The sequence below is a fragment of the Macaca nemestrina genome, chromosome 12, assembly GCF_043159975.1.
Source record: "Macaca nemestrina isolate mMacNem1 chromosome 12, mMacNem.hap1, whole genome shotgun sequence".
Lineage (NCBI taxonomy): Eukaryota > Metazoa > Chordata > Mammalia > Primates > Cercopithecidae > Macaca > Macaca nemestrina.
This window is the reverse complement of record NC_092136.1, coordinates 40,742,786-40,768,807: the sequence shown is the minus strand read 5'-3', so window position 1 is coordinate 40,768,807 and position 26,022 is coordinate 40,742,786. Positions and strand designations below refer to the sequence as shown.

Sequence of the window (26,022 nt, the reverse complement as noted above, 5' to 3'; positions counted from 1 at the left end):
TTGTATGGGAGTCTAAGTCTCTTTGTAAGTCTCTAAGGACTTGCTTGATGAATCTGGGTGCTCCTGTATTGGGTGCATATATATTTAGGATAGTTAGCTCTTCCTGTTGAATTGATCCCTTTACCATTATGTAATGGCCTTCTTTGTCTCTTTTGATCTTTGATGGTTTAAAGTCTGTTTTATCAGAGACTAGTATTGCAACCCCTGCTTTTTTTTGTTCTCCATTTGCTTGGTAAATCTTCCTCCATCCCTTTATTTTGAGCCTATGTATGTCTCTGCGTGTGAGATGGGTCTCCTGAATACAGCAGACTGATGGGTCTTGACTCTTTATCCAGTTTGCCAGTCTGTGTCTTTTAATTGGAGCATTTAGTCCATTTACATTTAAGGTTAAGATTGTTATGTGTGAACTTGATCCTGCCATTATGATATTCACTGGTTATTTTGCTGGTTAGTTGATGCAGTTTCTTCCTAGCCTCGATGGTCTTTACATTTTGGCATGCTTTTGCAATGGCTGGTACTGGTTGTTCCTTTCCATGTTTAGTGCTTCCTTCAGGATCTCTTGTAAGGCAGGCCTAGTGGTGACAAAATCTCTAAGCATTTGCTTATCTGTAAAGGATTTTATTTCTCCTTCACTTATGAAACTTAGTTTGGCTGGATATGAAATTCTGGGTTTAAAATTCTTTTCTTTAAGAACGTTGAATATTGGCCCCCACTCTCTTCTGGCTTGTAGAGTTTCTGCTGAGAGATCTGCTGTTAGTCTGATGGGCTTCCCTTTGTGGGTAACCCGACCTTTCTCTCTGGCTGCCCTTAAGATTTTTTCCTTCATTTCAACTTTGGTGAATCTGGCAATTATGTGTCTTGGAGTTGCCCTTCTCGAGGAGTATCTTTGTGGCGTTCTCTGTATTTCCTGGATTTGAATGTTGGCCTGCCCTACTAGGTTGGGGAAGTTCTCCTGGATGATATCCTGAAGAGTGTTTTCCAACTTGGTTCCATTTTCCCCCTCACTTTCAGGCACCCCAATCAGACGTAGATTTGGTCTTTTTACATAATCCCATACTTCTTGCAGGCTTTGTTCATTTCTTTTTCTTCGTTTTTCTTTTGGTTTCTCTTCTCGCTTCATTTCATTCATTTGATCCTCAATCGCTGATACTCTTTCTTCCAGTTGATCGAGTCGGTTACTGAAGCTTGTGCATTTGTCACGTATTTCTCGTGTCATGGTTTTCATCTCTTTCATTTCGTTTAGGACCTTCTCTGCATTAATTACTCTAGTCATCAATTCTTCTACTTTTTTTTTCAAGATTTTTAGTTTCTTTGCGCTGGGTACGTAATTCCTCCTTTAGCTCTGAGAAATTTGATGGACTGAAGCCTTCTTCTCTCATCTCGTCAAAGTCATTCTCCGTCCAGCTTTGATCCGTTGCTGGCGATGAGCTGCGCTCCTTTGCCGGGGGAGATGCGCTCTTATTTTTTGAATTTCCAGCTTTTCTGCCCTGCTTTTTCCCCATCTTTGTGGTTTTATCTGCCTCTGGTCTTTGATGATGGTGATGTACTGATGGGGTTTTGGTGTAGGTGTCCTTCCTGTTTGATAGTTTTCCTTCTAACAGTCAGGACCCTCAGCTGTAGGTCTGTTGGAGATTGCTTGAGGTCCACTCAGACCCTGTTTGCCTGGGTATCAGCAGCAGAGGCTGCAGAAGATAGAATATTTCTGAACAGCGAGTGTACCTGTCTGATTCTTGCTTTGGAAGCTTCCTCTCAGGGGTGTACTCCTCCTTGTGAGGTGTGGGGTGTCAGACTGCCCCTAGTGGGGGATGTCTCCCAGTTAGGCTACTCAGGGGTCAGGGACCCACTTGAGCAGGGAGTCTGTCCCTTCTCAGATCTCAACCTCCGTGTTGGGAGATCCACTGCTCTCTTCAAAGCTGTCAGACAGAGTCGTTTGCATCTGCAGAGGTGTCTGCTAAGTTTGTTCAGTTTACTGTGCCCTGTCCCCAGAGGTGGAGTCTACAGAGACAGGCAGGTTTCCTTGAGCTGCTGTGAGCTCCACCCAGTTCGAGCTTCCCAGCAGCTTTGTTTACCTACTTAAGCCTCAGCAATGGCGGGCGCCCCTCCCCCAGCCTCGCTGCTGCCTTGCCGGTAGATCACAGACTGCTGTGCTAGCAATGAGGGAGGCTCCGTGGGTGTGGGACCCTCCAGGCCAGGTGTGGGATATGATCTCCTGGTGTGCCTGTTTGCTTAAAGCGCAGTATTGGGGTGGGAGTTACCCGATTTTCCAGGTGTTGTGTGTCTCAGTTCCCCTGGCTAGGAAAAGGGACTCCCTTCCCCCTTGCGCTTCCCAGGTGAGGCAATGCCTCGCCCTGCTTCAGCTCTCGCTGGTCGGGCTGCAGCAGCTGACCAGCACCGATCGTCCGGCACTCCCCAGTGAGATGAACCCAGTACCTCAGTTGAAAATGCAGAAATCACCGGTCTTCTGTGGCGCTCGCGCTGGGAGTTGGAGACTGGAGCTGCTCCTATTTGGCCATCTTGCTCCGCCCCCGACTTAGTTCCTTTATATTTCTGCAGAATGACTATAAATTTATGATATTTCTTAGTTATAGAATTACATATGTATATATTTTGAATTAATTACCTGTCATGGGTTCAATGCTTTACATAAATTACTCTATTTAACACATGAAAATGTGGGTAAGTTCAATGTAAAATTTTATAGATTCTCAACCAAAGCTGAGAGAATTTGAGCCATTTTCCTACAATTTTACAATTGAACTTGTCGACCCATCTTTTACTAAAAGCACTGTTCTTCCTGACTTCCCTCTCAGTGAAGGGCTATGTCGAAAAATTTCCTAAGCCAGCAACATGGCATCATTACTAAATAGCTCCCTCCCACCCTTATTTCACAGCATGCAGGCAAAAGAATTAAATGTAAACACACACACACACACACACACACACACACACACAGATACAGATACAGACACAGTATACTATTAATTCCATTTTGTATGTTTTGCTGAAATCAATCCAAGTTTCCCTACCTCCACTGCTTCTGCTCCAGATAGGCCAGCATAATCTTTTGTCTGGACTATTGCAATGGTAACTTTCTTAACAGGCACCTGTTTTCCTGTTTTTTTTCCCTTCTCCAATTCACTCCTGAGTTTTCAGCCAGGAATAATTTTCCAAAACATAAATCTGATCTTGTCATTTACTGCCTAAAACCTCTCATTTACTTTCATTTGTCCTCAAAATAATGCCCAGATTCCTAATCATCACTTAACGGTCTTATGAAATGAGTAGTCATTTCACATTTCAGCAACAAATCTCCTACTCCCCAATTAGAACACCAAGCCTTCTGACATTTATTCACTTTTTGAAAAATTCAACATTTATTTTCATTAGTATTTGTATGAGTCCATTTCACGCTGCTGATAAAGACATACCCGAGACTGGGTAATTTACAAAGAAAAAGAGGTTTAATAGATTCACAGTTTCACGTGGCTGAGGAGGCCTCCCAATCATGGAAGGAGATGAAAGGCATGTGTTGCCTGCAGCAAGGAAGAGAGAATGAGAGCTCAGCCAAACAGAAAGCCCCTTATAAAATCATCAGATGTCATTAGTCTTATTCACTACCACAAGAACAGTATGGTGGAACCCGCTCCCAGGATTCAATTATCTCCCACGGGGATGCACCCACAACAGGTGGGAATAATGGGAACTACAATTCAAGATGAGGTTAGGGTGAGACACAGCCAGACCATATCAGTATCTACACGTGTTTTCTCTTTTCATATGACTAATTTCTATTTCTCTTTCAAAGCACTTCTTATACATTTTATATTTATTTTCCTAGAAGTCTTTCCTGGATTAGCAGCTCTGCTATGTGTCCAATTCATCATTTTAATTAATGCTTCCCCATCAGTTACAGTGTTAGGCTGCGCTGGAAATTGTCAATTTCCTCATCCTGCCACCAAACCACCTACCTCCCACTGGCCAAATACACATATACACAAAGGTGCACACACTCACTGCTTGCTAATTGTTTCTTTTAATAAGAAGGACTTTAGGGCAGTAACTTAATCTCCCAGATTATTATTTTTTTACATTTGCACAACACAAATTACAATATCTTTCTCAAATTCCTGGAAAGATGATATGAAAAAAATAGGGGAAAAAAAAAGATGTGCACATGCGTGACACAGATAATGAAGTCTTTCTTTCATGGTGCTTATTAACAAGTTTGTTCAAAATCCACTGAAATTACTGTATTTTTTTTCACTGATTGTCATAGAGATTTTGCTCCTCCTAATACCTCTTTAATAGCAATAGGGATAGGGGTTCTTAGCTAAGTTTGGAAAGTGTTGCATTTTCGATGGGCTGCCTTCTCTATAAACCAGAGAAGACGCAAACCTCTGACTTTATGTTCTAGCTCTGCCTCAAAGTTTGTTCCCCCAATATGAGAACCTATGTTTCTTAGATGTATTTTTCCAAAATATATCTCTTGCTGTAAAATTGTAAGGACCTGAGGGGAAAAGTGTGGTATCAATAAACATACCTATTTTCAAATATGTACCTGATAAACTATATTATACATACAGAAGAGGTACAATATTGTCCTGGAACCTCTCTCTGGCCTGGAGATCTATGCTGTCTCCAATGAGCCTAGATAGTCCTCATTGGGAAACAAAACTTTTGTTATAAAATGGGGTTTTCAATTTTCCCTTTTTATATGAAATCATGACAACAAAACCATCTTAGTAATTGAGGTTTTAATTTCCCTAGATTTTACTAAAACTGTGAGTGTTACTGATTATGACTGATGCCAAGTGGAACCATTTAGGGGGCTCTCATGCCTGTTCTTTCTGTGTTAGACAGGACTATGAAGAGCTAGAAAAGCAGCTGAAAGAAGTCTTTAAGGAGCGGAGCACCATTCTTCGTCAGCTGACAAAGACATCAAGAGAACTTGATGGAATTAAAGTCAACCTTCAGGTGAGATGAAAACTCATTTTCTGAGCAGTGAAAGATGAGCAGTCGTCTGATTTTCTGAGTGGATTAACATGCATTTTTAAACAGTTTTTAATGTGTTTCTGGGCTGGACCATGGTAGTTATTACTTACTATTATATGCACTTTAAACAGAAATGTCATTTGAAATATTTTCTAGGAATCTGTGTTTAACAAATACAGAAATGAGAAAATTGTGTGCTTGGCAGAGCCATCAGTTCCTCAAGCTTCTAAGATCAGTTTGACCCCTGTGCTTTTCATATTATAAAATGACAAAGTAATTATGCTCAAGAGTTAAATGAATATAGGAATGACACCTACAAGATAATTTTAAATTCCCCTCGGGATAATTCTAAAGATTCTTTAATAAATCGTATTACCAAAATAGGTAAATACTTTTAAAAGACAACTGTAAAAAAATAAAAAGTCTTAACATACTGAAATCTTCAAAAAATTCTACACGGGGTAAAAATAGTTTCATAAATATTTGGTAACATATTGCAGTATTTGACATAAACATTGCATTTATTATCTCCTGTATGCTAGAAGCTTTGTATGTATTATATGGTTTAATTCTTATAACATATCTATGAGGTGGATCCTATTGTGACATCCCTTGTTACACATGAGAGCTAATGTTTAAGAAAGATATGTTATTTTTGAATGTTACAAAAGAAGCCAGAGTTTATATGTAGACAGTCTGGCTCCAGAGACTATTAGTTACTGAACTGAATCATGTTTTTAAACCACGTGGAGTTGCTTCTGTCTACACTCTTCTCCTTAGGTTCCTAATCCCATTAAGATGATAATAATGATAATGAAGATGATGATGATGGTGGTGGTGGTGGTGGTATTAGTAACCACTGAGGCTTACTGAACATGGTCAAGGTGCAGTGCTAGATACTCTTTCTCTAATTTGTATTTAATTTTCACATGAAGACTATTTGTCACATTTCATAGTTGAGAAAACGGAGTTAGAGAAAGGTTAAGAAACTAAGAACATGCAGAGAGTCAAGGGACAGAGCTAGTATTTAAAGTCAACATCTAAGCTTTTCTTCCAGAAGATGTGTTACATGTGGAGAAGATGGAAACAAGAGCAAAAACAAACAAACAAACCAAAAACACATAGGCATAGGCAACCCAGCAGGACACAGAGATGGTAGCGGGATGATAACAGTGCGGGAATCATAGTGTTATGATGGAAGCATGCACAGAGCATCAGGGAAACAGTCACAAGGATGAAAAGAAGTGCAGATTGATTTCTGGTGAAGCCAATGCCTGACCTGTGGTTAAGTGGAAATTCACCAAGTGAATAGACTGGGAAGAATATTAAGAAACCTGCACCTTCTTAGAGGCATATAAACACTAAGGACTGAAGTAGTAAACATAACTTATTGTTAATATTCTGTCTGTAGAGACCAGTTACAGTTTCACATGGCCCAGTTTTTTTTTTTGTATGTCTTAATGCATTACTCATAAATAAGAAATCAACAAAACCTAACAGGTGCATGCCCTTTGACTGTTTTAATCTTGAATTGTGTTATTATTTCCTGGCGTATGCAGGGAGGTTTGCTATGTTCCCTAGTATTTGTAGAAGCTATACCAGACCTGGTTTAACATGCCTGCAGAGAACACAGTAAAACTTCAAAGAATGAATAGAAGATATATTTTATATTCACTTATAAATAAACATTTATTTCTTTATATTTTGATATTTGGAGAGTAGTTTCTCCCCCATCAAACCTCTAAAAGCCAAGACTGCTCAATTCCTTTCACCTATTGTGTAGTTGGTGTCATAAATTTCTGTTTACATCCTTAGAGCCGTGAGGACCATCATGAACTTATTTTTAATTCTTGTTCCAGGGCATGTGTGCAGTCCTATCTAGTATCTAAAACCAAAGTTAAAGTGAGCCTCAATTTATCATCTGAATAAAACTTCCTTTTTCCACTTTTCTTATCAGTCTTTAAAAAATGATGAGCAATCTGCCAAAACTGATGTTAAGAAACTTCTGGAATTAGGACAGCAACAAAGGTAAGACTTTTCTTTTTTATTTAGTTACTTCTACCATAGTGTCAAGCAACATTCAGAAACTTCACAAAATTTATTGATTCTAAATGCATGAACCTATTTATCTTTTCACTTATACTTAAATGTGCATGTGATTCACTTGGGAATCTTGTTCAAATGCAGATTCTTACACAACTGGGGTGGGCTTGAGATTCTGCATGTCTAACAAGCTCTTTGGTGATGGTGATGCTTTTACCTTTTGTCTGCAAATCACAGTTTGAATGTTAGGGAGCTATAATACTTTCCTCAGTTAGTAAGATGGACCCTAGTAAGTCTGCCCATCAATAGACATATTTGATAATATTGACCTCAGTGGACCATATTTAATAAAATCAAAACTTGATTATGGTAATGATGATGTGGTGGTAAGGAATGGAATAATCTTATTAACAATACAAGTAGAATCAGTACAATATTATTAGTATGGGTTTGCTTGTTTTTGAGGGAAGTATTTTATGAAATATACTTGTGTACATTATAAAAAGCCATGTGATTTTTAAATTGCTTTTCCAAGTAAAAAAAAGAAAAGTATTTTAATATAGAAACAACCTTACATCTGCCACACACTTACTAGCAGCTCTTCTAGTAGATTTGTACATATTTTCTTGTTTCATCTTCACAATAACCTTGTGAAGTGGCTATTAGTTCCATTTTGTAGATGGCAAATTGTTGCTCAGAGTGCTTAGTGGAATTGCCGAGAATCACGTTAATTGAAATTTAGATGTAAAATCTGCTCCGTCTTACCCCGCAGCCCTACCTTTCCAGTCTGGCTCACTGATCACAACGCAAAAAACTGTTTAAAAGTTTACACACAAGATAGCATGTGGAGTAGATTCTAAGTCCCTTCTCATCAGCCTATATGTCCTCCACTGACCTTGGTTCTTAATTCGAAACTCTATTATTGACATGCCTTTGGATTGAGTTGATAATATCTATTAAAAATATAAAATCAATTGTTTTACATTGACTCTTATTATTTATAGTGACGTGTTTATTATTTCTTGAATGTGAAATTCTCTTCAAAGTCTAATATTAAGAAAAACTTGAAAAAAGCAAGCCAAACACATTTCCAAAACCATATTATTTTAATGATTGTATTGGTTTGAAATAAATCATGCTCAGTATTACATAAGTATTTGTGTCTCTGTGAAGTAGTGATAGAGGACATAAGCAACATTTGGAATAGAAATAGTAGAACATTATTGAGTCAGAAAATAGAAAATCTTGTCATTTGTGACAACATGGATGAACCTGGAGGACATTATGTTAAGGAAACTAAGCCAGACACAGAAAAACAAATACCACCTGATCTCACTTTTATTTGGAATCTAAAAAAGTTGATGTAAAAGAAATGGAGATTAGAGTGGTCGTTACCAGGGTCAGAGGTAGCTGGAGAGAGTGTTGCTGGTGAAATATTGGCTAAAGAATACTAAATTTCAGTTGGAGAAGAGAAGTAAGTTAGATGAAGTGAGTACATGATTACTATAGTTAATAATATACTATATTCTTTAAAAAATAAAATTAAAAAATAACCCATCAAAAGAGACCAAGAGATGCTGAAAATGATTATTTTTATAGTCAGGTTAGGAATGGAGAATGAACAAAAGTAGAAAAACAAAAATTGATTTCTACTCAATATATGTGCAGCACCCAGTGAGAGACTGAAGACGATATAGTGAGTTTGAGAAGATTAGAAAATAGATCTGTATGTAAAGACAAAAATAAAAATGGCTAAAGGGTGGCACATACTGGGTTTCAGTGATAATAAATAGGGAACCTCTTTTTGGTAGCGCTATAAGAAATAATATAATTAAATAAATCTTTTAGGGGAAATACTGTGTTATTTCCTGGCTTTTAGAGAAATCGTTCTGTCAAAACTATTCAGAGTAGAAAGAAAACTGTAGACCAGGGCAAGAAAACACTACTTAGAGACAAGGACAGGGAGATCTCAAGAGTGAGGACCATGGAGTAAAAGAAAATAAAGTCAGCCTTTCTTTATCACTGGAGGGACACAGATAGGGAGACAGACTTGTGCATGATGTGAATGAAAACCTATTCCCTTAGTTTGCTGATATTTTCTTACAATATCTATGGCTGATTCACATGACACCAAAAACACCACAAAAATCAGGAAAAAAATGTGAATAGGTATTTAAGAATTTTAATCATCAAGTATACATGTGGTAAAGTATATAAACTACCAGATGATAGAACAAGCTTTTCAAAGAGAGGATAAAATGGAGAATATTTTGGTCTTACTAATTCATAGCTTTATCTAAAATTAAAAACTTGTTTAAAATGCCTAACTTGTATTATATATACAATCAAAGTTAGAATGGAAGACTCAATAAATTATAATAAAAGGTAACTTCTCAAAAGGATATAAGATGTGTTGCATTTGATTTTTGCTGTTTACTTAAAAAGAGAAATATAAACATTATGTGTATATTATGGTAAAAGAGACTGTGTATCTCATTTAAAAATCTGACTTATTAGTAAACATTAAAAGAGAAAAAGTATCACCTATGGTTATCAAAATTACTAATTTATTGCAAATTTAAACATCTTCTCTGAGTTTGAAAGAGTGCAGTGTGCTTACAGGTGCCATTTGGTCACATCTCCAGCTCTCAATTATTACCTTGTTTTCTGGATCCTTTGTCCTCAGATCTTTGTCATCTGGCTTCATCTGGACTAGTGATCCCTGGAAGCCATGCCTCTTTTATGTGACTCTGAAACCACTGGTCATAGCTAATGATTCAGAGGTGGCCACCCAAACAAAACGAATCAACTAGTTTCTCCCTCTGGAACTGTAATATAGAGGCAACTAATAAGTCTTTCTGTGTAGCTTGAACTAGGCTGTAAGTAAATTCAGGGGATATGCTGTGGCCACATACAACTATGTGGAGAGGCAGCAGAGTGTCTTTTGAGCAAGACAGGCAGAGAAAGGTGTGTGTGTTTGTGTGCGTGCATTTATGTGAGAGAAAGAGTGAGAAAATGAGATTTGTGTTGGCTTGAGCATCACGTTTCAGGAATATTTACACAGCTTAGATAATATTCACAAGAGAGTCCCTAGGTGGATGGAGAGATTTTAAACCATACCATGTCAGGACTGAGAATATGTAACCACAACAAGGAGAATAGGGAATAGGACAGGACACTGAAATGTCTGAAAATTTGAAAATGTCCTTGAGCAAAAGAGAATAAAACCTTTTATTCTTTAAGGTGGTGGGTTGGTAGAGATTCCCGGAAGGCAGTTTTGGACTCAGTGTACTAAAGTACTTTACAATAATGTTCTCTGAAAACTCAAAAAAAAAAAAAAAGTTGCTAGAATTGTGGCACATTCTCCATCTCTAATATAAGCAGATAGTCACTAGAAAGAAATAGCTTTCTGTAGAGTGATTAAGTTGAGAGTGTTTTTATAGATATAATTTGGGATGAAAGAGGTGTGAAATGATGGCCCTTTGAAATTCCTTGTAACACAAAATGTTACGCTAAAATATTTCAATATTGGAGCTATCTATTACAGGTGTCACTTGAGCCATGAATTTTTTAGAATTAAAGTTTCAGTTTAGTACCAAATAGAGCCCTAGAGTAGCAGATATAGATTGAGTAAATCTCAGTTGGTGTTGAGAAGTGGTGCAGAGGCAAGTCAGGAATCACCTCCCTAGGAGGATAACTTAGTAAGTCTGTGAAGCAGAAATCTATAGCTAGCTAAAGCACTAGAGCAGTGAGCATGTGACGACATAAGCTTAGAAGGAAGGCAGAAGAAATGAGATATAGAAGACAAAAAATCTACTTTACCTTTCTGCCTGATAGTGTTCTTTGGCAGGAAAATATTCAGAATTCTCTACCTTTTCCATATTTTACAATTTGTTTTTTGTTCTGTTCCCTAGATTGCCTCTAGATGTCAGAATCGGGGATTTTTTTTGGAAGAAACATATAGATAGATACCTACTCCCACACATACATTATCTATCTATCTATCTATCTAAATATATATACTCATTGTTTTTAATAAAACATACTTTATTATTTAATTTTTGTTAAGTCTTTTACGACCATCTTTTACAAATAAAAATAGGAATTTTAAATTAAAATATATTAAAAATTATTACATTGTCATTTTAATTATAACTTACTTTTCAGTAGGAAATATAATTTTATTGTGCTTCACTCAGTGCTTGTTGAAAATTTGAGTGTTTGGGATAGCATGTAGGTCCTTCCTTCCTTCCTTCCTTCCTTCCTTCTTTCCTTCCTTCCTTCCTTCCCTCCTTCCTTCCTTCCTTCCTTCCTTCATTCCTTCCTTCTCAGTAGAGATAGTATAGTAACTCTTTATAGTTTGAGCATATAGACACTAAAACACAATTTCACTACCCCTCTATACATTAGTTATCTATCATAATATGATGTCATAGTTTGGTGTGGGTTTTATAAAAGTGTCTTGCACATTGTAAGCCTACAATATATGTAGGTTTATATTATATTATATTATATTATATTATATTATATTATATTACAAACACTCTGTGGAAAATATCAGAAATAATAATGGAAGCCCAGATTTTATATGTCCATATATGGAACAAGTCTGATAAATGAAACCAGTTTGAGACAGTGATGGAAGCTGTCACTTAGAATCCACTTCAAGCACATTAAAAGCATCACCCAAGAAGCATAAATCATTTAAAAACCAAAGTGACTGTAATTATTCTATAACTTGTTCTCACTATATTTTGATTTATCAACCAAAGTCCAAAATGATTCCAAAAAACAGACAGACTTTCTTTCTAATTCTTGAAATTGGGACTGGTACATCAGTCTCAAGACTAATTAATCTGGCTGCCCCATTAAGTCCTGCTGGGTGAAAGAGCAGCTTGTGGTTGTACAGAATTTTGTGGTCAGAGAATGAACATAGGAGTGTGGAGTGGTGTCAGTGGTTATTGCCATGACCTAACATTTGTTAAGTAATTATTTTACAGGCATTGTTTTAAGCACTTTGTTTACATTATGTCATCTTAATATGAGCACAAATCTATTAGTTAGTTCTACCATTGTGCCCTTTTTTTGGATGAAGAAATTGAGTATGAGATGGTGTGTCACTTGCCCAAATATCCAGAGCTAGTCTTTTGGCGCTAGATTGGAAGTTTTAAATTAGTTTAGGTACTGGTAAGACTCAAACAGGTTTCTATTTTTTTGTACACTAGCCTTTATCTAATATCTGATCTGTTTGAGGTGATAGCTTGAGTTAAAAAAAAAATCAAGGCACAGAAAGATAATATGGTGTGTTATAAATAAATAAATATAAATAATATGATGAGTTATAAATCAATAAATCCTAAATCCTTAAGAGAAATGCAAATTTAGGGAAAGATCACTCCTTTTAAAAAGGGATACAGGATCCTTATGTACTATTGAGCTTGAGACACAATGAGTATATATGCATATGCATGCATTTTTTAATTACCTTCATTAAATGAGAGAGGCCTTAAGTTAGAAAAAGTTTCTTTTCCCTGTTTTTACAAAAGGTCTCAGGCCTTACAAAGGATGTATAAAGCACAATACTTTAGAATTAATTAATTAAGAGCATCAGAAGGGAACAGTAATTTTATCCTATCAGCAAGTCTATGGTGACTTTTTCTAACCAGCATGTTCACATCCCAGTATGCTGTTAGTGGAATTATCTTTTCAACTTGAATTATATATCGCTTTACTTTAACACATCATGTAGCTCACAGATGATTCAAACAGTGGGATATTTATAAAGCATAATAGTAAGGTAATTTTAAAAAATTTCACTTGCTTTTAGTATTTGCATGGAAGAAAAAGACTTTTATTACCAGAATCTTTAGACACATCCTGTATGCTTAACTGTGACTTTATGGAATTCTAGTTGTCTGTGTCCTAAATGTATACAGCAAAGCCTCCTTTTATAATGTACACAGAAAATAATGGAACTGTATTATTTTCTCTCTTATGCTCTGTTTTCTACTAAACTAGAGAAGAAATGAAATCTCTTCAGGAGGCCCTGCAAAATCAACTTAAAGAGACATCGGAGAAAGCAGAAAAACACCAGGCTACTGTAAGTGTGTTTCTACTTTGTGCCCTTTGCTTTAGGGCTGGGAGATTGTTACTTTCTTTTTCCAAAATCACTATGGAACAAACACACCTATAAAAATAAAAGTGAAAAGACAATAAAAGAAGCATCAGTCAATGTCATCAGAATAGTACTTGGTCAGCATTCATTTCTGGAAAAGGTTAATGTTTTATTTCATTATTAGGGGATCATCTCATTCCCAGCCTACTTTTAAGAATGAGAAATTGAAGGACAGAATGGGGTAAAGGTTCTGGTGTCAGGGCCTCATCAGTGGCTCTCAGATCGTGGGTTGTCACTGACTGGGAAGTAAATTAAGCTAAGTGATGGTTAAGTCGCACCCCACATCCACTGAATAAGGATCTCTCAGGAGCAGGGCCAAGGCGTCTGCCTATTTAATCCATCCCATGGGTTATTCTAATGCACTCCAAAATTGATGAATCAAACTCCTCTCATGACAGTGAGAACTGTGAGAAATAAACTGTGAAACAAACTTTCTCACCCGAAATGATGTTCCCTTGACCCCACCGTTTCAGCTCTTACTATGAATATTTACTATAGGCAGGAGGGATGGTGTTCCTGAGAGCCGTGTTGAAAACTGGGTTTCTACTGTATTCCCCAAAGCCACCTTATGCATCATGTATAGGGATTGGACCTTATATCTTGTTTTCAGGATCTGAGTCTGTTTTAAAATATAGTGTGTTAATTGAACGTATGAGGTATGGTAAAGTCAACAGATCAGGAAAAGACTACCGCTGAAAACATAGCTTCCTTCTCACAGTTCTAGCTGTAGACCACAGAGGGGCCACACGAGAAGGTACCCAGGCTGTTCATGAGGCAGAGGGAGAGGAGGAAACTGCGGGTAAGAGGTTTATTGTGGTTTCTGGGTCAATGAACAAGTGAGGCAGGATAAGTAGGGTTGGGATGGATAAGTGGGCTTGGGATTGGCCAGTTTGAGTGATTTTTGGCTGACTCTGGGGCATAGCAGCTGTCCTGACTTATGACCTATCCCTAAGGTGATTAGGGCAAATCCACAGTGGCCTGGGATAATAAAAGGGGGGAAATTACTAGTGTTGTTTTTTGATTGGTTGTTGTATTTGAAGTGTGTCTCTGGGAGGAGGACTTCCTTCTGACACGGTGGGAGACTCCCAGAGCTAAGGCAGGGTGGCTCAAGCATATGATTGGATTGTTCTGAACAAGGCTGATCCAGCACATCCTTGAAGAACAAATGTTAAAGCATCAAGTTTACAGACGCTAAAACCGTGGTGAAGCCTGAATCTCCATTTGGGTCAATTACCTGGAATCCTAGGCTCTCTAAACACAGTCAGCCTGCCTTTCTTTTACAAAACTTCCTTTAACAACCTTGATTGAAATGTGGAGTTTTGCTTCTGAAACTCAGGCCAGTCTGTCATCTGCAACACCGGATTTCAGGAACAGCCTTTCTAATAATGATTGCTGACTTCTCAAAGTACAGAACTGTTTCATGTTAAGGATTCACTGTTATCTGTTCTGTTCACCTGTTAGAACGGGCATGTTGGTTCATTGTTATGCCATGGCAACTCTCACTGCTCACCTGAAATGTGGTCTGAAGTCTGGCTCACTGGATACCAAATGTTACATAAAAGAATAGACATATTTTTATCATCAGCTTGTTGATTCCTCCCCCCAACACCTGACCTAGCTTACTGAATGGTCCTAATTGCAGTCACATATCTGCCATGAATAATCATATTTAATCTGGGTTTCTTCATAGCCTAATGACAAACAATGGTAGAGAAGAATAGAAGTGCTCACACAGACTATTTTCTCTGGTTCTCATAATAAAACTACATTGTTTTTTTTCTTTACTGAAAAATGGTAGCTCAAATAAGGTGTTTCTAGCTTGCATTTGCACAGCTGTAAGGCAGAGGATCTAAGGCATGAACTCATAATTATTTCAGTAGATTTTGCAAACTGTCTGAGATCCAAAAAGAAGAGAGTTACAACTTTTGAAAGAGCACAAACCAAAGTTAGAATATCTAAGTATGAAAAATGTCATGGGCAAATAACGTAGACTGAGTCACCTTTGCCTTCATCTCAGCACGCTGGCTGTGCGTTCCTTATGGCTGAAAATTGAATCTTGAGGGAAGGTTTCTGTTTTCCCCCAAAAGTCTTCACTAAACCAGAAACTTCCTAAAGAAACTCATAACTTAGTATGTGCTTCAGAGTAGGAGTGTTTGGGGTTTACATTTCCAGTAGGCCATTTACTAGTTCTGTAAATTTACTAGCTCATTACCAGACTTGATCAAGCTTTTGAACTTGTGCAAGTTTCCTCATTATCACATTTAAGGGGTTATTCACATTAAATTAATGCACATAATCTCTCTAAAATTATATCTGGCATGTAGTAGATAGTAGACATTAAACTAAAGTCATTCCCCTTCCTTCTATGCTTCCCATTTTAATTTCATCTTCATCGCTTAGCTGAGTGAATATAAGCAAGTCATTTGATTTATCTGAGGCTTTTTCATTTTAAAAAGTATGACAGTGGTACTTATATGACAGGTTATTTGGTGATTATATGAGATGATGCATACACTATTGAGCAGAAGATATAATCAATTGTGAGCAACCTCTAAATTGTATGATATAATCATCATCATCATTATTAGTATTTTTTCTTTCTAACCATTTAAAACCTTTGTTATATGGTAATATCATGGTAAGAATTATCAGAGATTACATAAGAATGCATACCTAGTAAAAGGAATATTAAATAAATCTATTCCATTGTTCATAATTTAAGATATTCTATTTCCTCACTCTGTTTACATTACTATTCAAAATAGTTTTGTTTTGCAATTTCTGGATACTGCCACATGGATTTTCAATGGCTATTCTTAAAAGCTGGCATGGAAATGTTTGATAGTGACCTCAGGTTCCCAGAGACTTACAAATGGTGTCTTTATGGGAATCAGACATATTACCTGTGTATCAGTGATCAGGGGTAACACAGTGATATTTTTCCATTATTAAAAACTACTAGATGGTGAGGTTTCTCACCAATGACTTGCATTTTCTTAATTGCAGACTATTTCTTTTTTATTAACTGTTCTTGTTAATTACTTTTTTTTTTCCATAGGTCATTAGGGTACAGATGGTATTGGTTACATGAGCAAATTCTTTAGTGGTGATTTGTGAGATTTTGGTGCACCCATCACCCGAGAAGTATACACTGCACCCTATTTGTAGTCTTTTATCCCTTGCCCCCGACTCACCCTTTCCCCCAAGTCCCCAAAGTCCATTGTATCATTCTTATGCCTTTGCGTCCTCATAGCTTAGCTCCCACATACCAGTGAGAGCATACAATGTTTGGTTTTCCATTCCTGAGTTACTTCACTTAGAATAATAGTCTGCAATCTCATCCAGGTCAATGGAAATGCTGTTAATTCATTCCTTTTTATGGATGAGTAGTATTCCATTATATACATATATATATTCATATATATATATATGAATTAACTATATATATATCTCTCTCACCATTTTTTTATCCACTTGTTGATTGATGGGCATTTGGGTTGGTTCCACAATTTTGCAATTGTGAATTGTGCACTATAAACATGAGTGTACAAGTATCTTTTTCATATAATGACTTATTTTCCTCTGGGTACATACCCAGTAGTGGGATTGATGGATCAAATGATAGTTCTACTTTTATTTATTTAAGGAATCACCACATTCTTTTCTACAGTGGCTGTACTAGCTTACATTCCCACCAACAGTGTGGAAGTGTTCCCTGATCACTGCGTTTATGCCAACATCTACTGTTTATTGATTTTTTTTATTATCGCCATTCTTGCAGGAGTAAGGTGGTATCATATTTTGATTTTGATTTACATTTCCCTGACTATTAATGCTATTGAGTGTTTTTTCATATGTTTGTTTGCAATTTGTATATCTTCTTTTGAGAATTGTCTATTCATGTTCTTAGCCCACTTTTTGATGGGATATTTTTAAACTGATTTGTTTGAGTTTGTTGTACATTCTGGATATTAGTCCTTTGTCAGATGTATAGATTATGAAGATTTTCTTCCAATCTGTGAGTTGTCTGTTTCCTCTGCCGACTGTTTCTTTTGCTGTGCAAAAGCTCTTTAGTCTAATTAAGTCCCAACTATTTATCTCTGTTTTTATTGCATTTTCTTTTGGGTTCTTTGTCAAGAGAGACTTGCCTAAGCCAATGTCAAGAAGGGTTTTTCCAATGTTATCCACTAGAATTTTTATAGTTTCAGGTCTTAGATTTAAGTCCTAATCTATCTTGAGTAGATTTTTGTATAAGGTGAGAGATGAAGATGGTTTCATTATCCTATATGTGGCTAGCCAATTATTCCAGCACCATTTGTTGAAAAGTGTGTCCTTTCTCCACTTTATATTTTTGTTTGCTTTGCCAAAGATCAGTTGGCTGTAAGTATTTGGGTTTATTTCTGGGTTCACTATTATGTTCCATTGGTCTATATGCCTATTTTTATACCAGTGCTATGCTATTTTGGTGACTATAGCCTTATAGTTTGCAATCAGATAGTGTGATACCTCCAGATTTGTTCTCTTTGCTCAGTCTTGCTTTGGCTATGTAGGCTCTTTTTTGTTTCAATATAAATTTTAGAATTGTTTTTTCTAGTTCTGTGAAGAATGATGGTGGTATTTTGATGGGGATTGTGTTGAATTTGTAGATTGCTTTTGGCAGCATGGTCATTTTCACAATATTGCTTCTACCCATTCATGAACATGAGATGTGTTTCTGTTTGTGTCATCTGTGATTTCTTTCAACAATGTTTTGTAGTTTTTCTTGTAGAAGTCTTTTGCCTCCTTGGTTAGGTGTATTCCTAAGTATGTTACTTTTTTGCAGCTATTGTAGAAGGGGTTGAATCCTTGATTTGATTCCTCACTTGGTCGCTGTTGGTGTATAGAAGAGCTACTAATTTGTGTACAGTAATCTTCTATCCAGAAACTTTACTGAATTATTTTATCAGTTCTAGGAGCTTTTCAGAGGAGTTTTCAGGGTTTTCGAGGTAAATGATAATATCATCAGCAAACAATGACAGTTTGACTTCCTCTTTACCAATTTGGATGCCATTTATTTCTTTCTCTTGTCTGATTGCTCTAGCTAGGACTTCCAGCACTATGTTGAAGAGGAGTGGTGAAAGTGGGCATCCTTTTCTTGTTCCAGTTCTCAGAGGGAATGCTTTCAACTTTTCCCCATTTAGTATTATGTTAGCTGTGGGTTTGTCATAGATAGTTTTTATTACATTGAGGTATGTGCCTTGTATGCTAATTTTGCTGAGAGCTTTAATCATAAAGGGATGCTGGGTTTTGGCAAATGCTTGTTCTGCATCTGTTGAGATGATCATGTGATTTTTGTTTTTAATTCTGTTTATGTGGTGCATCCCATTTATTGACTTGTGTATGTTAAAACATCCCTGCATCCCTGATATAAAACCCACTTGAGCATGGTAGATTATCTTTTTGATATGTTGGGTTTGGTTATTTCACATTTTGTTAAGGAGGTTAGTGTCTATGTTCATGAAGGATATTGGTCTGTAGTTTTCTTTTTGGTTATGTTCTTACCTGGTTTTGGTGTTAGGGTGATGCTGAATTCATAGAATAAATTAGGGAGGGTTCCCTCTTTTTCCATCTTGTGGAATAGTGCCAAAAGAATTGTTACCAATTCTTCTTTCAATGTCTGGTGGAATTCTGCTGTGAATCTATCTGGTCCTAGACTTTTTTTGCTAGTAATTTTTTAATTACCGTTTCAATCTCCCTGCTTGTTATTGGTCTGTTTGGGGTTTCTAGTTCTTCTTGATTTCAGTTAGGAGGGTTGTATTTTTCCAGGAATTTATCCATCTCTTCTAGGTTTTCTAGTTTATGTGCATAAAGGTATTCATAGTAGACTTGAGTCATCTTTTTGTATTTCAGTGGTGTCAGTTGTAATATCTCCTGTTTCATTTCTTGGTGAGGTTGTTTGGATTTTCTCTCTTCTTTTCTTGGTTAATCTTGCTAATATTCTATCAATTTTATTTATCTTTTCGAAGAATCAGCTTTTTGTTTCATTTAACTTTTGTATTGGTTGTTTTTTGTTTCAGTTTCACTTAGTCCTGCTCTGATCTTGGTTATTTCCTTTCTTCTTCTGGGTTTGGGTTTGGTTTGTTTTTGTTTCTCTAGTTCGTTGAGGTGTGACCTTAGAGTGTCAGTTTGTGCTCTTTCAGCCATTCTGATGTAGGCATTTAGGGCTATGAACTTTCCTCATAGCACCACCTTTGCCGTATCCCAGAGGTTTTGATAGGTTGTGTCATTATTGTCATTCAGTCTGAAGATTTTTTAAATTTCCATCTTGATTTCATTTTTGACCTAATGCTCCTTTGGGAGCAGGTTATTTAATTTCCATGTATTTGCATGGTTTTGAAGGTTTCTTATGGAGTTGATTTCCAGTTTTTTTTTTTTTTTTTCCATTGTAGTCTGAGAGAGTGTTTGATATAATTTCAAATTGTTTAAACTTGTTGAGACTCGTTTTATGGCCTATCATATGGTCTATCTTAGAGAAAGTTACATGTGCTGTTGAATAGAATGTATATTCTGTGGTTGTTGGATGAAACGTTCTGTATATATCTGTTAAGTCCATTTGTGTCAATGTATAGTTTAAATTCATTGTTTCTTTGTTGACGTTCTGTCTTGACTTTTTAGTACTGTCAGTGGAGTATTGAAGTCCCCCACTATTATTATGTTGTTGTCTATCTCATTTGTTAGGTCTATCAGTAATTATTTAAAAAATTTGAGAACTCCAGTGTTAGGTGTATATATATTTAGGATTGTGATATTTTCTTGTTGGACAAGGCCTTCTACCATTATATAATATCCCACTTTGTCTCTATTAACCACTGTTGCTTTAAAGTTTGTTTTGTCTGATATAAGAATAGCTACCGCTGCTTGCTTTTGGTGTCTATTTGAATGAAATACCTCTTTCTACCACTTTACTTTAAGTTTATGTGAGTTCTTATGTGTTAGGTGAGTCTCCTGAAAGCAGCAGATAGTTGGTTGACAAGTTTTTTGTTCTTGTTGTTTGTTTTGTTTTGAGATGGAGTCTTGCTCTGTCACTAAGGCTGGGGTGCAATGGCACAATCTTGACTCACTGCAACCTCCACCTCCTGAGTTCAAGCGATTTTCCTATCTCAGCCTCCTGAGTAGCTGGGATTACAGGCACATGTCACCACACCCGGCTAATTTTTGCATTTTTAATAGAGACGGGATTACACCATGTTGGCCAGGATGGTCTTGAACTCCTGCCCTCAGGTGATCCGCCCGCCTTGACCTCCCAAAGTGCTGGGATTACAGGCATGAGCCACTGCGCCTGGCCAGTTCTTATCCATTCTGCATTTCTGTATCTTTTAAGTGGAGCATTTAGACCCTTTACAATCAATGTTCATACTGAGATGCGAGGTACCATTTCATTCATTGTGCTATTATGTACTTGGTGTTTTTTGTTTTATGTTTTTGGTTTTTAATTTGTATTTTTGTTTTATAGGTCCTCTGTGATTTATACTTTAAAGAGATTCTGTTTTGATCGTTTTCAGGATTTGTTTCAAGATTTAACATTCCTTTTAATAGTTCTTATAGTGGTGGCTTGGTAGTGGCGAATTCACTCAGCATTTGTTTGTCCAAAAAAGACTGTATCTTTCCTTCATACATGATGCTTAGTTTTACTGGATACAAAATTCTTAGCTGATAATTGTTTTGTTTGAGGAGGCTGAAGATAGGGCCCCAATCCTTCTAGCTTGTGGGTTTCTTCTGAGAAACGTGCTGTTAAAATAATAGGTTTTCCTTTATAAGATTCCTGGTGCTTTTGTCTCACAAAAGCAAAGTTAAGATTCTTTGCTTCATCTTAACTTTAGATAACCTGATTACAATGTGTGTAGTCGATGATCTTTTTGTGATGAATTTCCCACGTGTTCTTTGTGCTTCTTGTATTTGGATGTCTAGGTCTTTAGCAAGGCTGGGGAAGTTTTCTTCAATTATTCCTCCAATTATGTTTTCCAAACTTTTAGATTTATCTTCTTTCACAGGAACACTGATTATTCTTAGGTTTGGTTGTTAACATAATCCCTGACTTCTTGGAGGCTTGGTTCATATTTTCTTATTTTTTTATTTTCTTTGACTTTGTTGGATTGAGTTAATTGGAAGACCTTTTCTTCGAACTGCGGATTTCTTTCCTCTACGTGTTCAATTCTATTGTGAGACTTTCCAGAACATTTGCATTTCTATAAGTGTGTCCAATGTTTCCTGAAGTTTTGATTGTTTTTTCTTTATGCTATCTATTTCTTGAATATTTCTCCCTTCACTTCTTGTATCGCTTTTTGAATTTCCTCGCATTGGGCTCTGCCTTTCTCTGGTGCCTTCCTGATTAGCTTAATAACTAACCGCCTGAATTCTTTTTCAGGTAAATCAGGGATGTCTTCTTGGATCCTGGTGAGCTAGTGTGATTTTTTTGGGGCGTTAAAGAGCTTTGCTTTGTCATATTACTAGTGTTGGTTTTCTGGTTCCTTCTCATTTGGTAGACTCTGTCAGAGGGAAGGTCTAGGGTTGAAAGTTGTTGTTCAGATTCTTTTGTTCCATGGGGTGTTCCCTTGATGTGGTACTCTTCTTGTTTTCCTATGGATGTGGCTTCCTATGAGCCTAGCTGCAGTTATTGTTATCTCTCTTCTGGGTCTAGCCACCCAGCAAGTCTACCCAGCTCCAGTCCGCTACTGGGGGTTGACTGTGCAGAGTCCTGTGATATAAGCCATCTATGGGTCTCCCAGCTGTGGATACCAGCACCTGTTCTGGTGGAGGGGGCAGTTGGGGGTGAAATGCACTCTGTGAGGGTTCTTAGCTCTGGTGGTTTCATGTTCCATTTTTGTACTGGTTAGCCTCCTGCCAGGACTTGGCGCTTTCCAGAGAGCATCAGCTGTGGTAGTGCCGAGAGGAACCAGTGGTGAGCAGGGCCCTAAAACTCCCAAGAGTATATGCCCTTTGTCTTCTGCTACCAGGCTACCAGGGTGGATAGGGAAGGACCCTCAGGTTGCTTCAGGGCTAGGCTTGTCTGAGTTCACATTCTCCTTGGGTGGGTCTTGTTGTGGCTGCTGTCGGATATGGGGATGTGGTTCCCAGGTCCCTGGAGTTGTGTACCTAGGAGGAATATGACTGCCTCCGCTGAGTCATGCAGGTTTTCGGGGAAGTGGGAAAAAGCCGGTAGTCACAGGCCTTGCCCAGCTTCCACGCAATCTGTAGGGCTGGTCTCACTCCCACCATGTCCCCTCTAACAGCCCTAAGTCTATTTCCAGGTGGTAGGCTAGCAGGGTTTGAGAAATTACCCCAGGCTACCCACCTTCCAGCTTCGGAAAAAAAAAAAAAGGTTTGGTTCTTCCCCTGCCTGTGAAGTCTGCAAGCTGGATTTGCACCTTTCCCTGTGTTCTGGCCAGGAGGCTTCTCACCGGATTCTAATTATTACAGAGTTCAACTGGAGACTTCCTACTTCCTGTGGTGTTTTCCGCTGACACCCCTCCTGAAGGTTCCCTGTGATGCCAGGCAGGAATGGCCTGCTTGGGAACCAAGTGAGCTCTCAGGGCCTTTCACACTGCTTCCTCTATCCCTGTATTTTACTCAGCAATCTAAATTGACTCAGCTCCAGGTAAGGTTGGAAACCTTTCCTGAAAACTGCTCCTTCAGTTTCCCCAGTCAGGGTGTGTGTTCAGTAGCCGAGGGTCTCCCTTTCCCACTTCAGCAATTTGGGTACTCACAGTATTTGGGGTGTCTCCCAGGTTATGCAGGAGCACTTTGCTTCCTTCAGAGGGTGTGTCTATTCTTGTTAACTTCCTATTTTTTTTTTTTTTTGAGACAGAGTCTTGCTCTGTTGCCAGGCTGGAGTGCAGTGGCACCATCTCAGCTCCCTGCAACCTCCACCTCCCAGGTTCAAGCAATTCTCCTTCCTCAGCCTCCCTAGTAACCTGGGACTACTGGTGTGCGCCACCATGCCCAGCTAATTTTGTATTTTTAGAAGAGACGGGGTTTCACCATGTTGGCTAGGATGGTCGTGATCTCTTGACCTTGTGATCCACACCCCTTGGACTCCCAAAGTGCTGGGATTATAGGCATGAGCCACCGCACCCGGCCAACTTCTAAAAACAATTTAAAAATCGCCTGTCAGTATATATTTATATATGTAGGTATCTATCAATATATACACATACACACACATAAGGGAATATTTGTGTATGTTTTTAGGTGAGGAAAATGAGAGAGGAAAAGAATAATAATATATCAGGAGTCTTCTTTTCCCATTATACTTTTTAGAAAATTAAAACATTTAAAAAATTACATATAATTTGTAACCCTTCAATTAGAAATGGAAATTTTGATATAAATAGTTGATATGAAGTAATACCAGAGGGCACATCTCACTCCTTTCCTGAAGTGAACAAATGTACATAGCCATACCCCCTTTGGATGATGTAGTTAGAAAATGTATGTATTACTATAGAAACAGCTTACAGTAGAGTCCAAAACTTCCAACTGACCAACTTCAAAGGTAATTGGACCTGGGCTAGCACAAGGTGCAAATCCGAAGAGACCACTTTGGTGGTCTTTGGTCTTTGCCTTAAGAAGATAAAAAAGGAGATGAGAGAATGAAGAAGGAAGAGCAGAAGCGAGCACATTTAAACAGCTTTAAAGTGAAAAGCCTTCTTTTCCCACTAGGAGTCTCTTCTTGTTATGTGGTTATAGGCCCCTGTGATGGCTAATATTAGGTGTCAACTTGATTGGATTGAAGGATACGTAGATAGCTGGTTTAAGTATTGTTTCTGGGTGTGTCTGTGAGGGTGTTGCCAGAGGAGGCTGCCATTTTAGTCAGTGGACTAGGGGAGAAAGACCTACCCTCAGTGTAGGCAGCACCATCCAATGAGCTGTCAGCATAGCTGGACCAAAGCAGGCAAAGGAAGGTAGGATAAGCTGGCTTACAGATATCTACATATATAAATATGGACTGATAAGTGATTTCAAAATTATTTTTAGAAGTTAACAGGAATAGACAGACCCTTGAGCCTTCTAGCTTTCATCTTCTCCTAGGCTGGATTCTTACTCCCTTTTCTCCTGCCCTTGGACATCAGACTGCAGGTTCTTTGGCCTTTGGACTCTTGGACTTATACCAGTGGTTCGCCGGGGGCTCTCAGGCCATCAGCCGCAGACTGAAGGCTGCACTGTCTGCTTCCCAGCTTTTGAGGCTTTTGGACTCTGACTGAGCCGCTACTGCTTCTGTCTTCCCCAGCTTGCAGATGGCCTATCATGGGAATTCGCCTTGTGATCCTGTAAGCCAATTCTCCCTAGTAAACTCCCTTTCGTATGCACATGTATCCTGTTCTGTCCCTCTGGAGAACCCTAATACAGCCTCTTAAAATAATTATCAACTTGGAATCTTCTAGACCCAGAGACTGTAAAAATTTTATCTGACTTGTCAGAATACTCTGAGTGTTATTCAGAACCTGGGAAAGTGAACATCAGAACTAGAAAATAGATTGTTATCCCTTTCTTACCCAGACGAATGCCCACTCTTCTACTTAATACTGGGTCATTTAATGAGACTTTTCTTAAAGACTTCACAGAGATCTCTTGGGTCTCCTTCTTGACTTCCAGAGACTAGGATCTTCCTAGGAGGACCTTTGTGTATGGTGGCCAAGATTGTCATGATTGCTTGACCTTGTGATCCGCCCCCTTGGCCTTCCAAAGTGCTGGGATTATAGGCATGTGCCACTGCACCCAGCCAACTTCTAAAAATAATTTAAAAATTACTTATCAGTATATATTTATATATGTAGGTATCTATAAATATACACACATACATATACATAAGGAAATATTTGTGTATGTGACACAGACATCCCCATGAATACTACATCATTTGCATTATAATTGCCTCTTTATATCTTCCAGTAGGGGAAAGAGAGAAGAATGAACTAAATTTTTAAAATTTGTTGTAGAAGCAAAATCTTTTGACCATAGTGTATCTTCATATTATAAAACACAGCTGATATTAAACAAATTTTTTAAAAAATAGAATTATCATTATAATTACTCAAATATTCTGCCAGTTGACAACTTATAATAACATATTCACAAACCAATTTGAAGACAAAATATCAAATAGGCTCACTTTGGAGTCATTCCTCGAAAAGGCTATTTAAATAAAATGTATTTTCAGGTGTTTGACAATATTTTATTATGAGTAGAAGTTAAAAATATCCCTCAACTTTCTCTTCTCTTTACTTAAGTCTTGCGTACCTACTAGAACCATGTATTGTAGAAATGTATTTTAATCACATCCAGTACAATATACACATACTTATATAAGTATATTAATGTTTCTATATACTGTCAACTGAGAAAAAGGTAAGTGACATATAGTGTTCTTGTGAATGATATGCATTCATAATTTCTACTCTAATCTATTTTTAAATGATATTCTCGACTTCCTACACTTTTATGATAAAAATTTATGGAAAGTGACCATGTTTGATGCTATGATTCTACAGAAACTTATAGCTTATCATCCATTCCATGAATACTTATTTACCCTCACTAAGAACTAGAAATTCTGGAATAAAGCATTTTCTTTTTTGACTTATCATCATCAGAATCATTTATTAAATGCATATTTGTAGAATTACTACCAAGATGACAAACTGATGCCATTGCTAACTCATTCCTCCAAAATCAACTCCAAAAAATGATAGCAGTTAAAGGAAGATATGAACTAAAGTATTAAAAAGGAAGCATGTGAAAAACCCAACAAATAAAATAATGAGCGATTCCTGGGA

At 37.5% G+C, this 26,022-nt stretch overlaps 1 protein-coding gene across 3 annotated transcripts in view; it reads left to right on the top strand.

The window, feature by feature from the left end:
- The window catches only part of LOC105499099 (leucine zipper protein 2), a 588,465-nt gene that overhangs the window by 250,824 nt on the left and 311,619 nt on the right, over positions 1 to 26,022 (top strand). For 2 of the 3 annotated variants that reach the window (XM_011771566.3, XM_071074956.1), the window contains exons 2-4: positions 4,857 to 4,974; positions 6,950 to 7,020; positions 13,054 to 13,135. In XM_011771566.3, the coding sequence (XP_011769868.3) occupies positions 4,857 to 4,974; positions 6,950 to 7,020; positions 13,054 to 13,135 (271 nt within the window). The remainder of the gene's footprint in view (positions 1 to 4,856; positions 4,975 to 6,949; positions 7,021 to 13,053; positions 13,136 to 26,022) is intronic. The other variant, XM_011771569.3, reaches the window with a different exon arrangement.